Source organism: Fusarium redolens (assembly GCF_020744475.1).
Source record: "Fusarium redolens strain MPI-CAGE-AT-0023 chromosome Unknown BKA55scaffold_11, whole genome shotgun sequence".
NCBI classification, from domain to species: Eukaryota; Fungi; Ascomycota; class Sordariomycetes; order Hypocreales; family Nectriaceae; genus Fusarium; species Fusarium redolens.
The window spans coordinates 1,583,112-1,596,048 of record NW_025763674.1 but is presented as its reverse complement, the minus strand read 5'-3'; the positions used below and the strand labels follow the sequence as shown (position 1 = coordinate 1,596,048).

Sequence of the window (12,937 nt, the reverse complement as noted above, 5' to 3'; positions counted from 1 at the left end):
TTTTCGATGTCGCTTTACAATGGGTGGATATATCTCGTTCGCTGAGAAAGGGTTGCATTTGTTGTAATACCGACTTCAAATTCAATCTGTGAGAGCTTGATGCTTGCCATCAGTTCTTTAATTGCATTCATATAAGCTCGCTCATCAATGCCATCTTTATCATCACTCAAAACGGACTACCCCACCCAACTGGTATTCATCCCAATATCCCCGGGTAGAACAATTTAGAGTAGCATTTTCTGGGGTGCTGCATTTTCCCCAGACATCATGAGATATTGTGGCCCCATTGATAGCTCTTATTGGTGCGGTAATGTCTTTCCATAAGCGATCCATGGACGATCAGCTAAACACGATATGTAGTGGAGACCGGTAGGTGTTTGACTGGGCAAGGATATCAGGCCAAACTCCATACGGTATTTCGGAGGCACCAACTCCATCAATTGGAGTAAGCTGTCATTGGCCCGCACCGGCAAAATGTAGTTTCAGATGCTGATCCCCAAATGTCCCGGTTTAGCCTAATAACACTTTCTGCCGTAACCTCATGCCATGACTGTATAAGACCGTTGTGATATCGTTTAAGATTTCAGTTTTTATAAATAGTTGTTTTTATCATTGGTGACTACTAAGGTCTTACTACCGATATGTTTAACAGTATCAAGACAAAGGCTCTTCTAGTAGCCTGCCTGGTTTTCTCAGGTTCGGCATTACCCAATGGCAATGATAAACGCCATTGGGTAGGTACATGGGCGTCAATGCCGCAGGAAGTTGAGCCTGCAAACTTAGCTCCAGCTCCATTTGTACGTTTTCTTCCAATGTCGTTTAAACTCTCTACGAAACCCTCTCATACTAATGGATGGCTTCGCGACAGGGAGGAGCAGATGCCGCAGCTCAATTCGAAAACACCACTCTGCGCCAGACATTTCACATGTCGATTGGAGCTGAGAAGATACGCATTCGATTTTCCAACATATTTGGCAAAACAGACTTGCCCATCACTGCGGCATCAATTGCTCTGCCAGTCGGTGGAAAGGCAGGTGTTGGTCAAATCGATACCAAGACCACGAAGCAGCTCAAGTTCAACGGCAAGAAGTCCGTGTCTGTCCCAGCAGGAGAGATTGTTTACTCTGATCCCATTGACTTCAAGCTGAAACCTCTGTCTAACCTCGCATTGTCTGTTTACACTGAGAAGGGTCAGCTTGGGAACAAGATCACCGGACATCCTGGCAGTCGCACGACTTCTTGGATGCAAAAGGGCAACTATGTCAATGCTGCATCTGTATCCGAGGGTAGTACCAAACATTGGTATTTTGCAAACGGAGTTGACTCGTGGGCCCCTAAGGACCACTTCGCTGTTGTACTCCTCGGAGACAGCATCACCGATGGCCGAGGAAGCACGGATGACACCAATGATCGGTAAGTGGAATATCCGACCTTTTGGTACTTTTGCTTACAATCTTTAGATGGTCTGATGCTCTTGCGGCCCATTTACAAGACTCTGGTATGTCTAATGTCGCTGTGAACAACATGGCAGCAGGTGGCAACGCGATCCTCTCAGGCGGTCTCGGACCTCCTCTTCTTCAACGATATAAGCGAGATGCCCTGGAACAGCCTGGTGCCAAATTCGTCGTCGTCTTCGAAGGTGTTAACGACATCGGACCATCCGCTACCGACGAGGTTACCCAAAAGAAGATCAAAGACGGCCTTATCGCTGCGTATATCCAAATCGTGAAGGACAGCAAAAAGGCGGGCATGACCACCATTGGGGCGACAATCACACAGATGCTTGGAAACCAGTACTACGCTCCCGAAAGAGAAGCCACTCGAATCGCGATCAACGACTGGATCCTGGGAAATGGGACTTTTGACCATACCGTCGACTTCGCGTCATTGATCGGAAGTGGAGATAAGCTGCTCCCTCAGTATGACTCTGGCGATGGTCTACATCCCAACCCTGCTGCGTACAAGTTGATGGGCACAGAGTTTCCAATTAAGTTTTTTAAGAAATAATTACAGATATAGGCATAAGGAGGGTTAAGAATGAATAAAATAGTAAGAAAGGGATTTCGCCTTTTACAGTATTAACTAACGCAATACCCATGAAATTGGGGCCAGTATGGAAGGCCGGAATGCTAACGTAATAAACATCTTCAAATCTACATACACTAGCTTTGTGGCTCTCCGTATTATCAACCTTGCCCAATCATAGCCAAACATTTTTTTATAAACCCCGCACCGCCCTTAAATTTCACTACTAACAACTCTGACCCTGGCAGAATTTCGGCCTTTGTGTCCATTAGTCTAATACCCAATATGCCACCGGCTAATGCTTTTACGGCCTGCGAGGCATGTAGGTATGTCTCGGCCAGACTTGATATTACTTAGCCACAACTGACTGGCTCATAGGCGCCTCAAGCGCAAATGCTCACGAGATACCCCTTCGTGTCGTCTGGTAAGTACTCACTTTAGATTATCCGTTTGGGTATAAAAGTCTCAGATCTCTCTTTAGTGTACTCGGCTAGGTAAAACATGCAACTATGGAACAGAAGATGCCAATGCAAGCCTGAAAACCTCTACCAGTGGCTTGACGAGTCAAGAACGCACAGATCCCGCTACAGAACTAGGTGTACATCGAACAGATAAGTTCCCGTACTCATACTTTCTAGACTCCGATTCATTCCAGCCGATATCCAGAGACAACTTGACAATGCATGACGGCCCGTTGTTCAGTGAGCAGCAAAGACGCTTTGCGGCTACTGGTACATTCGACTCTTTGATAGATCACTACGAGACTACCATCCACCAGTGGCTGCCCATGCTAAGTATTAAGCGCCTAAGGCAAGACGCAAAAGCTCTAGGAGATTTAAATCAGGGCGTTGTCGACGTTCTGGTCTTCTTGGCCCTTGAGGCGCTTGTTAGTCAGAGTTGCATCACGGCTGATAAGCATACCATATTGCCACAAAATAACCCTTCATATTTGAAGGCAAAGCATTACAGCTTTATCGCTGAGAGTGGGGGAACTATCAACATTCGACTGATACAGACTATTGCTTTGGTAGCCTTGTACGAACTTGGCCATCGTATCTACCCTGCCGCTTATTTAACAATAGGACAAGCTGTGCGACTAACCACCATGGTTGGACTGCACAGCCAAAAAGATGCAAAACAACTCTTTATAGAACCTGAAACATGGACATTATGCGAGGAGCAGAGACGGACTTGGTGGGCGATCGTAATGCTTGACAGGTATGTGCAGACCTATGTCTCATGAGAATTTAATCATTGATTATTACTAGAATTGTCGTTGCAGGCTCCCCGCAACTCCTCATGGCTGCTCCAGATCCGAGCACAAACGATCTTCTGCCTTGTAACGATGATGACTGGAGGAATGGACGAATAGGTTTCAATGAAGCCCTATTCACCCGCAACTTCCATTCCCCCTCGTCTATGGGGCAATTTGCAAGAGTATGCCAAGCGGTTCACGTGTTTGGCAAAGTTCTTCGTCACATACAATCAAGAAAAAAAGACACTGACCCAGTCGAACTTACTGCTGAGGCGTTGCAGCTGCACATAGTCTTGACAACGTTAGAGCAGGGCATCATGAGCAATGACTGTGACATCATGACGACGCATGGGAGCTTGCATTCGGCGCTATCACTGTGCAGCTTAGCCCGACTGCTACTATACAATGAATATGCATGTAACGAGCCCAGCTTCAGCACGGCACGTGAGAGACTGGCTGCTGAGGTTGAGATGCAACAGATATCTTTGGCGAGCATCCAAGACATCGTATCCAAGACAATACCGCAGATGGCGAGGCAAATAGTGTCGGCGAGTCAACAACAATCAATGGGACCAAGACATTCGCCCATCTTGGCTGGCTGCCTGTATCATGCTGCAACTGAGTGCGCGTGGTTTGTCAAGGAGAACAATGATGCGGAGATGGTGGCCGGGTTAGAAGCTATCACGCAAGCACTTGAAGTTCTGAAGTCCGAGTGGGCCGTTTGCGGTAGGCCTTTATCACCTTGCTAAGTCCGAAGTTGACATAACAGCTGATAAATTCTACGCAGATGAATATCTCTCCTACTTGGAGGGCAATAGGCCTCAAAACTGACATCATTACGAGAATAACAGGGCCGATAGAAGTTTAGACAGCTCACTAGCGTCAGTCTGTCTGTCCGCAGCAACTCCACATTCCCGCTCTGCCCGCTCTGCCCGCTTTGCTTAGCTGAGGTATACAGCAAGTTAAAGCCCCACCTCCGCTCTGCCCGCTCAAACGCTGACATTCCCGCATGCGCCAATATGCGCTGCTCCACTCTCTGGCTGTTGTCCAGTAAATTCCCCGAATCGTCATTAATGTCAAATTCTCTACTCAAAGGTCCTCAGATTATTATAAAAAGTGCAATACCTCTCATTCTGTTTTCTTTTATTCCATCTTCAGGATATCTACACTTGTCTCTTCCATCCACAGTCCTTATATCTTATTATATTTGGTTGTTCATCGTTACTCTTGTTCTGCTGATCAATATGTCTCAACTCGTTTGGCTTGTAACTGGCTGCTCCTCTGGCTTTGGATCGGAGTTTGTGCGTCAGATCCTGTCACGAGGTGATAAAGTCATCGCAACAGCCCGAAACAGTGCGAGGATCGAGTCACTTGCAAGTCAAGGAGCAGCTGTCCTTGAGCTAGATGTCACGCACTCACAAGGCGACATTGACCGAATCATTGCCCATGCAATTACCATATATGGGCACATTGACGTATTGGTTAACAATGCTGGTTTTGTAGCTGCTGGCTCTTGGGAGGATCTCAGGTATTGTTTTATTAATAAATGGTATTGTCGACCTTGCTAATATGTCTAGCTATGATGAATTTGTTGCCTCCTTCGAGACCAACGTCTTTGGGCCAATCAAGGTTACGCGTGCAGTACTTCCGCATATGAGAGCCAAGAAATCGGGAACTATGGTTTTCATCAGTTCTTTATCTGGCTGGGTTGGACACCAGTTTACTGGGGCTTATGCGGGATCAAAGTTTGCTCTTGAAGGCCAGTTCCCTAGATTCTGTCCGTAAGAGTCTACCCGTCTGTGTTCTAACATAAGATTAGGCGTTGTTGAAAGTCTACATAAGGAAACCGAGCCTCTGGGTCTTCGCACTCTTCTTATGGAACCCGGTCGATTTCGAACGCCTCTACTGTCAGCAGGCCACCTCCGGTCAAAGCAGAGTCAAATTCCCGATTATGAATTAGCTTCTGAGACTCATCATAACCACCTTCATGGCGGAGACTTGAAGCAGCCTGGAAACCCAGAAAAGTTTGTCAAGATTGTACTGGACCTGGTCAGACAAGAAGGTTGCGCAGAGGCGAAGAACATCCCGTTTCGTCTGCCTGTTGGGAGAGATGCGGTAGAAGAGATTGGGGCCAAAGCCAGGGAGGTAATGGAGACATTGCAGGATTGGGATTCTATTATAACAGAAACTGAGTATTAGTGGGTACACTGAGAGCGAGTACTTGAAGTAATTAAACCATATCCGCTTCTAAGCTTTTGCAGCCAGGTTCCTGCTTCCATGTGATAGAACCGAGTGGGATATCAAGTGGGATATCACGTGCCAGAGAAACTCAAATCCCAGTCAATTGGCGTTGATAGTACAAACTGCATCCCACTCTATCCCACTCAGTGGGTCTCCAGTTACGGCTTGTTCCTATCTTGTTGGGTCCAAGCTCTCGCATTGCTCAGTTGCATTTCTATCCCACCGGATATCTTTGTCATAATAAAGTTCAATCCAATGGCGGCATAGCCGCAAGCATGACGAAACATACGTAAGAGCAATTGAGTTTGATTTCTCAATACATTTAAAAATTAAATAAACCCTGCACACTTGCATCTATAAGTAGGATGTTGCATTCCGCCTCAAAAGCAGCTCACCATCAATATCCTCGATCATATTTCATCGTGCATTTAGAGTTGACGAAACACAAGCAGAAGAGTCATGATTCATTCCAAGATATGTGCTCTCGGCTTGGCCGTTCAGGCTAGCCTTGCAATCTCGATTCCTCGGCCATACACTTGTCCACCGATTTCTGGGAACAAAACGATTGATGCTTATCAATTGTATCCCGAGAACGTTGATTTCGATACACGACGTTGTCTTGTGTATTCGAGGTTAGTAATCATGGATATTCTTAAACAACATCGACCAAGTCCTGACATTCATTATAGTGTACTGTACAATGCAACTGCTGTCGCCTGGGATCCCTATCGAGAAGAGATAGTGCATACTTTCGAAGCTCCAGGGCTCAGCGGCAATCCTCTGCTCCATTCAAGTGGCGTACGTGTTGACCCTCTGGACCGACTCTCTGTTGTCATCGACGCCGGCGCTGCTTTCGATACTGGTGGTCAGAATATTGAGGGGGATAACTTCCTTGTCAAGTTCGACCTTGTAGACAAATCTTTGCTGTGGCGAGCAAACCTGACCAATGCGACCGCTGGTGTATACGGCGGTTATCAGGATAGCGAAAGCGACGATGCCGGCAATACATTCGTTCTCGGAACCTTTCCCAGCAGTCTGATCAAAGTCAGCGCAGATGGAAAGTCGATTGTCCCGTGGTATCTCGTCGAACCAGCCAACCATACCATTCACGGCTTCTCAGGAATTGCTCGAAAAGACGACACGCTCCTTGTGACTGATAACTCGGATGGCCAGCTTTACCGATTCGATATCAAAGCATCAAAGGGCAAACCGGTTCATGTTCCGACATCGAAGGATGGCAGTAGCAGTGCTCGGCCCTTAGGCCAGGGGCTCGACGGCTTGCATTTGCCTTCACTCTACGCTGGTACTGTTCTTTTAGCCAGCGACAATAACAACGGCACTGTTGTGTTGAGATCTAGCAATGGAAAGTGGAAATCTGCTGAGAATCTCGGCACCATACCTAATCCTTACCTCAACCAGGGCGGATTCACTGTTGCGTCTGTGCAGATCTCTGATAGTATCTATGCTGTTACTGAGTTCTTTGGAGATGCTATCAATGGCACTCTCCCCGGCAACAGGACAGCTTTTCCCTTGAGAGATATTACAGGAGAGGTTGAGACTCTACTGAGAGCCTAGTTATCGTGAAGGGTTGAGGGTTGGGTGGTATTAGTTTATAAAGTGGAAAATACTATTAGTTATTATTATAACAAATAATATTAGGAATAAAATAGAGTTTTTATAGCATATCAGATTTCCTTTACTAACATTAATAAAGGAGTTAAGCTTCCATAACATTAGCATCGATATTGCAGTTATCAAATGCACAAAGACCTAATAGCATTTTCTCTCATTTATATTCTAGTAACAAAAACACAAAGATACACCTTTCCCTTTTTGCACAGTCTCCTCTTATGGGCTACCCAGAAGCTGCAGCCCATCAGTGGAACAGCTCCTGTCCCACCTCGTATCCATCATCCCGTTATTGATTGACTGCTGAAAATCCATCATCAGTATCGTCGTTGTCGTCAAGATGACGTTTCTTGGCTGTCTGTGTCAGCCTGTGAGGCTCGCCGTTTGACTCTGTGCTAGACATCTCAAGCACTGAGATCTGAGTAGTGAGCTCTTAATCAGTGTTTTCCGGTAAATCCATATCCATACCGGTCAAACTGGTCGCTCCATCACTTCCAGTAGGTAATTGCCCACGGCTGAACTCTGTCTCTCTCCAGTGTTTCGAGTCTCTCAACTGGCTTCGCTCTGTCCACTCGCTCAACTCTCTTGAATCTTCACACATCCTCTCAAAATGGTCCGATTTATATCCATCGAGGCATATTTTTGCCTCTCGATCTGCCTCCTCGCGTGTCATATTTTTACCTCCAGAATACTTGCACAGCCGAATGTAGTGGAGCGAATATCGTTCTGTATAGTCGAAGGGTTAGGGAGCCGAGAAACTGCGCTCGATTGTAGCTGGGCAGAATATAAGCAATTCCAAGTCCTTTGGGCAAGATTGCATTTGAACACCAGTCAATTCTTCCAGCTTGCTCTCAATTATATATTTGAGCTTAGTTCGGCAGTTATCATCGAATTATAACAAACTTTTAATTACTAACTTACTATATAAATAACCCCTAAACAAAAGAAATAAAATACATTAACTAGGTCCGCCTCTCCTACTATAAAAATGCCAATTTAGCCCGAGTAATAATCAACCTCCTAACAGTATAGTCTTCCCTTCTGATCCCGCACCGTAAAACCAGACACTCCAAATTTATCAGGCTTTTTTCCCGCTGCATCCAAAAAGGTCAACGGCGCATCGGCTCCTTTCTGGGGATTATTATCAGCCTGCAATGGCTTAAAGCCCTTGCTCTTTGCCTTATTATATGCAAGCGTAACATCCTTCGGCAGATTAGGACTGCTGTATAAAGTGCATGACCGTTTGCCGCTATCCCCTTTTGTGAAAGTATGCTTCCACACCCAGTTTGTACACCGGGTTGGTAATTCTAAGCATTTCGCGGCGCAGTCGCAGGCAGACTTAAAACCATCCTTAAAATAGAAGTGTAGCTCCGTGACGACACCTGTCATATCGATACCCTGATAATACCGGACGCAGCCGCCGTTATCATTAGGAGCCTGTAGAGTTTGGAAGCGGCCCTTAGTGATCTTCCCCTTGCAGATTGCCCAGTCGGAGTAGGTGTTGAAGTTTGGGAAGATATCGGCACCTGAGTCCTGATGGGTATGGGAGTCCAGGGGCGTCGCCAGGGCGGCGGAGGCGATGAGGAAGGAGAGAGCAGCGATAGTGAAATGCATTCTGGCGAGTGGGCTTTGATGAGTAAAGGAGGAGATAGTGTAAGCGAATTGAGTGAACTCCGGTTTTGTAGATGATCAATCCTGGAGAGAACGGGGCCATTTTGTTTCGCATCCTGATGACCGTTATATATACTTCTCAATTGGCGAGCAAGTCTGGCTGGGCCATTTTGGTCTGAGGGATATTTAGTGTATACCTCCAACATCATGACGACGATCCGCAGTCAGGAGGCTTCGTCGGCCGACTGTGATATATGCTCTGACCTATGAAGGAGGGAGGAGGACATTCAGAAGACTTTCCGCCATAGCAGATAAATCGGTCTCCGTCTAAGAACTGTAATTAACAAGGAAATCTATTTATAAGGCCAGGCTATTCTTAGAATGGCCTGTTTAGAGGCTTAGTTCTCCTGTTAACAGATGGTCTGGTAGTGCACCTGTGTACAATGTCTGGTGAGATTGCCGTAGCTAAGTAGATAGATACTGAAAAACCTAAAAGTTGGGCATAATTACGTCACTATGAATTACCTCGAGCTGCAACACTTGCATTTAAAGGCTATCGGTACTTCCCATCCAATCACTATAGATACTTTAAGATAATACGAGAGGCGGTCTCACTTATGATTAGCTATTATTACACTATGAGTTCACTACCATCCACTACACCTGCACTCAGAGGTATTTATTCCAGAAGTAATAAAAAGGCTCTTAATATGTCAACATTTTTTTCAGCATCCAAAGGTTGATTTATATATAGAATGTTACTAGGAAGTATATGTATAATAATTAGAGAACTCTACCTACTGGGATTTTAGCAGGGATAGCTATTCTAAAATTGCCCTCTAGACAGAGGGCCAAGACTAGCTGCCCAAAGACCGAGAGCTAAAAATAAAGATCTACTTTACTGTTTTAATTGTAATAATTAGTCTTTGTTGAAACTCGCAATGCTAGGAAGGTTATGCCGCTTTGCTTTGTGTCCATTGCTTTTTTCTTTTGCTTGCAAACAACCTAGATCCTGGGGAAGCCTATGCAATCCTTAAACAAGCATAAGGCGTCGACCACACTGCATGCCATCTATAACCGCAAGCCGTCTTAGCGACAAAGGATGAGCTGCTCAGTCATGATTAAATAATCATCCAAGCGTTGATTTATAAGGAAGGATTATAGCAGAGAGGAATTAAGTAAAAATATAACAAGAGCTAATACCTAAGGCCTATAGTTAAAAATATTTAGTGCTCTATGTTACTAGCTTTATAGTTTTTTATTTATTCTTTTATTAGGTTTTTTTTTTCCTTATTAAAGGCATATGCTCTGTGTCTAGAGAAGATAAGGCCTAATAGATGCACAGGTCCGTATAGTCACAGGTCGGCATACATAGTCAGCAAGGTCTACTGTTATTTCCCTCTCTAAGTAATCTTCTTGGTGTTTGGGAAGCCAATATTTGTTAAATCCTTCCTTAGCCAATACTGAAAATTGGCAGCTATAACGGAATCGATTACATAAATAGGTAACTATAAGCCAACTAAATACACTAGTCAACCTTTGTATAATAAATGTATAGCATCTAGTTATTGCCCATAGATTGAGAGCTATAACTAAAGCTTCTCGCAATAGGTACCACTATGTCAGAGGAAGTTCAGCTGGATTGGAATCCGTTGCGTTATGATAGTTGAAATAAGAATACTAGAAAGGCCTGCACCTAAATAAAACGACGAGGCAAGGCAAGACAAAGCAAGCTCCGCGGCGAATTTGCTGCTGTTCACGAACCTCCACCGTTAATCAACCACCCACTCAGGATAACTGGATGTGGGGATCTCCGCGTCGGGCGGATGAAACTATCCGACGGGGGAATGTGAGGAACGGGTCTTAACTTAGCCGGCCGGGGGAGGGTGGGGTCGGCCGCCTCTAACTTGGAATAGACCATCATTGCTTTAGTCATAGCCCTCCAGTATGTATTTCGCCCCACTTGACCTCACGTATAAGACAATTACACAAGCTTGCCTTAGGATAAAGTAAAAGAAACTTATCAACCAACTGTAGCAGCTTGACTTTTATAACAAGTAAATATTCTTGAGAATCAGTGCATATAGGGGTTATTAATACGATCTATTTATGTACTGCATGATTAATATACCATGATTGGCAAGACGGGTAGACTCAGACAACAGCCGCGAATAACAAGCGACTGTACGCCTTCTCAGGCCAGAGCGAGTCAGCGATCCCCGGCAGCATTCCTTCCGAATAGCCAAGACAGGTCAATCCCGAACCTGCTTAAGCGCATCCTTGATAGCGGACCTTCAGGACGGTTTTTGGCTCAGTCCAGGATGTAGCAGTGATAAACCTTATCGCACTCCTTTGGAAAGCTTCCCCTGTGGACTCCTATTTCTGGGCTTCAAGGGGCGGATCGCACCATGGGGGTGAAGCCTTTTCTTTTCTTGGCTATAATGTCTGTATTTCTGCAGTTTGTCTTTCCTGGCCCCTGTTTGGCGCGTTCTTTGACTTAGGGGATCAGCGTTTCTTCGGTGACGGCAACTCCATCTGCCGAGCCTCTAAAGTGAATAGGAATCGTAAGACAGTAGAGGGTGTCTCTTGTCCCCACCGGGGTTTGGGTCTTGCAGATATCGCCCAGTCGAGATCGTTTGAGATCGTGCGTGGTTGTGTCTTACAGGAGGTGGCCTATATGAACTGTGCCTTATCCCTCGTGGCATACTCAACTTCTTCGCGTCTTCGAGCAAACCACCTCTCCTCCGCATATTGGCTCATCCATCCATCATGACATCAGCATATGGCATGTTGCTTGCCTCCATAGCAGCGTTGTGTAAGTCGTCCGCCAAATAAACCACGGACTTTCAGAAGAACCCCTCCCTAACATGGTCGTTTCCTTGACCCATAGACACCTGCAGCACTTCAGCTCTTACCTCATCCTTCTGTCCCAACAACGGGGACGTCTGTTTCCGTTGGGGTGTCCCAAAGGCATCCGCAGTGTCAGGCTCCGGCAACATCTACTTCCAAATCGAAGCTCCCACCAGCCTAACATGGGCGGGGCTCGGCATAGGCACAGGTATGCGAGGCGCCGCTATGTTCCTGATTTATCAGAATGGGGACGGCAATATCACTCTGAGTACGAGAACCGGACGCGGCCATGTTATGCCCGAATACACAGAACGAAATGAGGTCGAGCTGCTCGCTGGCTCTGGCGTTAAAAATAATAAGATGGTTGCCAATATTCGATGCGGCGACTGCAGTAGCCTGAACCTTGAAGGCTCCAACCCTTGGATCGCCGCCTGGAAGAATGGCAACCCGCTTGACTCCACGAGTCTTTCCGCGAGAATCTTGGAGCATGATGGGGACAGCAGCTTCAATATCGACTTTGCCCAGGCGTCCATGAGCTCGGACAGCAACCCCTTCACGTCTAGCGGTAGTGGAGACTCAAGCTCCAACTCGGAGTCTGATTCTGATTCTGACTCCGGCTCCGGTAATGGTGCTATGTCAGAGGCAGAGGGCAGTAGCACGAGCGATATAGTGCTCCGTGCCCATGGAGTTATCATGTCTATTGTCTTCCTCGCCGGATATCCCCTGGGAGCCGTACTCATGCCTATGATCGGAAAGTGGTTCATCCACGCTGGCTGGCAGGTCATTGTTTTCGTGGGTATGTGGGCCGGCTTTGCCCTTGGTTATGTCTATGCCCGTAATGATAGTGATGTAAGTGAACCCGGCCAGATACAGATGCACTAGCCCCATAGTAAAGCCACGCGTGCTAACTATATTTCTCTAGTGGTTGAAACAAGCTCACACGATAATGGGTACCACAGTCGTCGCACTGATTGGCCTGCAGCTTATTTTGGGTTGGGCTCACCATCGGTACTTTGTGAATCACGGTAAGCGAGGACTTATCAGCCACGCCCATATCTGGTTTGGACGAGTCCTCATGATCCTTGGTATCATCAACGGAGGGCTGGGTCTTCAACTCGCAGGCTCGCCTCAATGCTATGTCATTCCGTATTCTGCCGTTGCTGGCATCGCCGCGGTGCTCTACATCACTGGCATCTTTGTAGGTGGGATGAGGAAGACTGCACGCGCGAAGCAAATTTCGCCTCAGATAATCCAGGAGGAGCAGCGTTAATTCAGAAAAAACGAGGCCATGAAGGAAAGGGAGCTAAAGGGACTTTTGGAAAAGTT

At 46.3% G+C, this 12,937-nt stretch overlaps 6 protein-coding genes across 6 annotated transcripts; 5 read left to right on the top strand and 1 right to left on the bottom strand.

Moving 5' to 3' along the window:
• The first annotated feature begins 533 nt into the window (after positions 1–533).
• On the top strand, positions 534–2,026 carry BKA55DRAFT_574074 (SGNH hydrolase-type esterase domain-containing protein). The gene is made up of 3 exons (XM_046193272.1): positions 534–797; positions 869–1,413; positions 1,461–2,026. Exons 1-3 carry the CDS (start codon positions 642–644, stop codon positions 2,005–2,007), a joined length of 1,248 nt encoding a protein of 415 aa, XP_046047777.1. The 5' UTR covers positions 534–641; the 3' UTR covers positions 2,008–2,026.
• A 230-nt stretch (positions 2,027–2,256) lies between these two features.
• On the top strand, positions 2,257–4,205 carry BKA55DRAFT_86070 (uncharacterized protein). The gene is made up of 5 exons (XM_046201667.1): positions 2,257–2,351; positions 2,404–2,449; positions 2,507–3,243; positions 3,294–4,006; positions 4,068–4,205. The coding sequence occupies exons 1-5, from the start codon at positions 2,311–2,313 to the stop codon at positions 4,109–4,111; spliced, it is 1,581 nt and encodes a 526-aa protein (XP_046047776.1). The 5' UTR covers positions 2,257–2,310; the 3' UTR covers positions 4,112–4,205.
• A 319-nt stretch (positions 4,206–4,524) lies between these two features.
• BKA55DRAFT_595645 (uncharacterized protein) lies at positions 4,525–5,479 on the top strand (the record flags this gene model as incomplete). The annotated part of the gene is made up of 3 exons (XM_046195832.1): positions 4,525–4,808; positions 4,858–5,057; positions 5,100–5,479. 3 exons carry the CDS (start codon positions 4,525–4,527, stop codon positions 5,477–5,479), a joined length of 864 nt encoding a protein of 287 aa, XP_046047775.1.
• Positions 5,480–5,809: 330 nt separating this feature from the next.
• BKA55DRAFT_647654 (uncharacterized protein) lies at positions 5,810–7,191 on the top strand. Its single transcript, XM_046197233.1, has 2 exons — positions 5,810–6,153; positions 6,211–7,191. Exons 1-2 carry the CDS (start codon positions 5,981–5,983, stop codon positions 7,094–7,096), a joined length of 1,059 nt encoding a protein of 352 aa, XP_046047774.1. The 5' UTR covers positions 5,810–5,980; the 3' UTR covers positions 7,097–7,191.
• An 871-nt stretch (positions 7,192–8,062) lies between these two features.
• Positions 8,063–9,200, bottom strand: BKA55DRAFT_574069 (uncharacterized protein). The gene has a single exon (XM_046193271.1). The coding sequence runs from the start codon at positions 8,762–8,764 to the stop codon at positions 8,171–8,173; it is 594 nt and encodes a 197-aa protein (XP_046047773.1). The 5' UTR covers positions 8,765–9,200; the 3' UTR covers positions 8,063–8,170.
• A 2,330-nt stretch (positions 9,201–11,530) lies between these two features.
• BKA55DRAFT_516076 (uncharacterized protein) lies at positions 11,531–12,881 on the top strand (the record flags this gene model as incomplete). The annotated part of the gene is made up of 3 exons (XM_046188058.1): positions 11,531–11,576; positions 11,652–12,460; positions 12,534–12,881. 3 exons carry the CDS (start codon positions 11,531–11,533, stop codon positions 12,879–12,881), a joined length of 1,203 nt encoding a protein of 400 aa, XP_046047772.1.
• Positions 12,882–12,937: the final 56 nt, after the last annotated feature.

What these genes read in the sequence shown, in the direction of transcription:
- BKA55DRAFT_574074 (XM_046193272.1), top strand. Translation starts at nt 642, where the DNA reads ATGTTTAACAGTATCAAGACAAAGGCTCTTCTAGTAGCCTGCCTGGTT. An exon ending in ACTTAGCTCCAGCTCCATTT is followed by an intron (nt 798 to 868) that starts GTACGTTTTCTT and finishes GCTTCGCGACAG; the next exon opens with GGAGGAGCAGATGCCGCAGC. An exon ending in ACGGATGACACCAATGATCG is followed by an intron (nt 1,414 to 1,460) that starts GTAAGTGGAATA and finishes TACAATCTTTAG; the next exon opens with ATGGTCTGATGCTCTTGCGG.
- BKA55DRAFT_574069 (XM_046193271.1), bottom strand. Translation starts at nt 8,764, where the DNA reads ATGCATTTCACTATCGCTGCTCTCTCCTTCCTCATCGCCTCCGCCGCC.
- BKA55DRAFT_86070 (XM_046201667.1), top strand. Translation starts at nt 2,311, where the DNA reads ATGCCACCGGCTAATGCTTTTACGGCCTGCGAGGCATGTAG. An exon ending in ATACCCCTTCGTGTCGTCTG is followed by an intron (nt 2,450 to 2,506) that starts GTAAGTACTCAC and finishes ATCTCTCTTTAG; the next exon opens with TGTACTCGGCTAGGTAAAAC. An exon ending in GTCCGAGTGGGCCGTTTGCG is followed by an intron (nt 4,007 to 4,067) that starts GTAGGCCTTTAT and finishes AATTCTACGCAG; the next exon opens with ATGAATATCTCTCCTACTTG.
- BKA55DRAFT_647654 (XM_046197233.1), top strand. Translation starts at nt 5,981, where the DNA reads ATGATTCATTCCAAGATATGTGCTCTCGGCTTGGCCGTTCAGGCTAGC. An exon ending in CGTTGTCTTGTGTATTCGAG is followed by an intron (nt 6,154 to 6,210) that starts GTTAGTAATCAT and finishes CATTCATTATAG; the next exon opens with TGTACTGTACAATGCAACTG.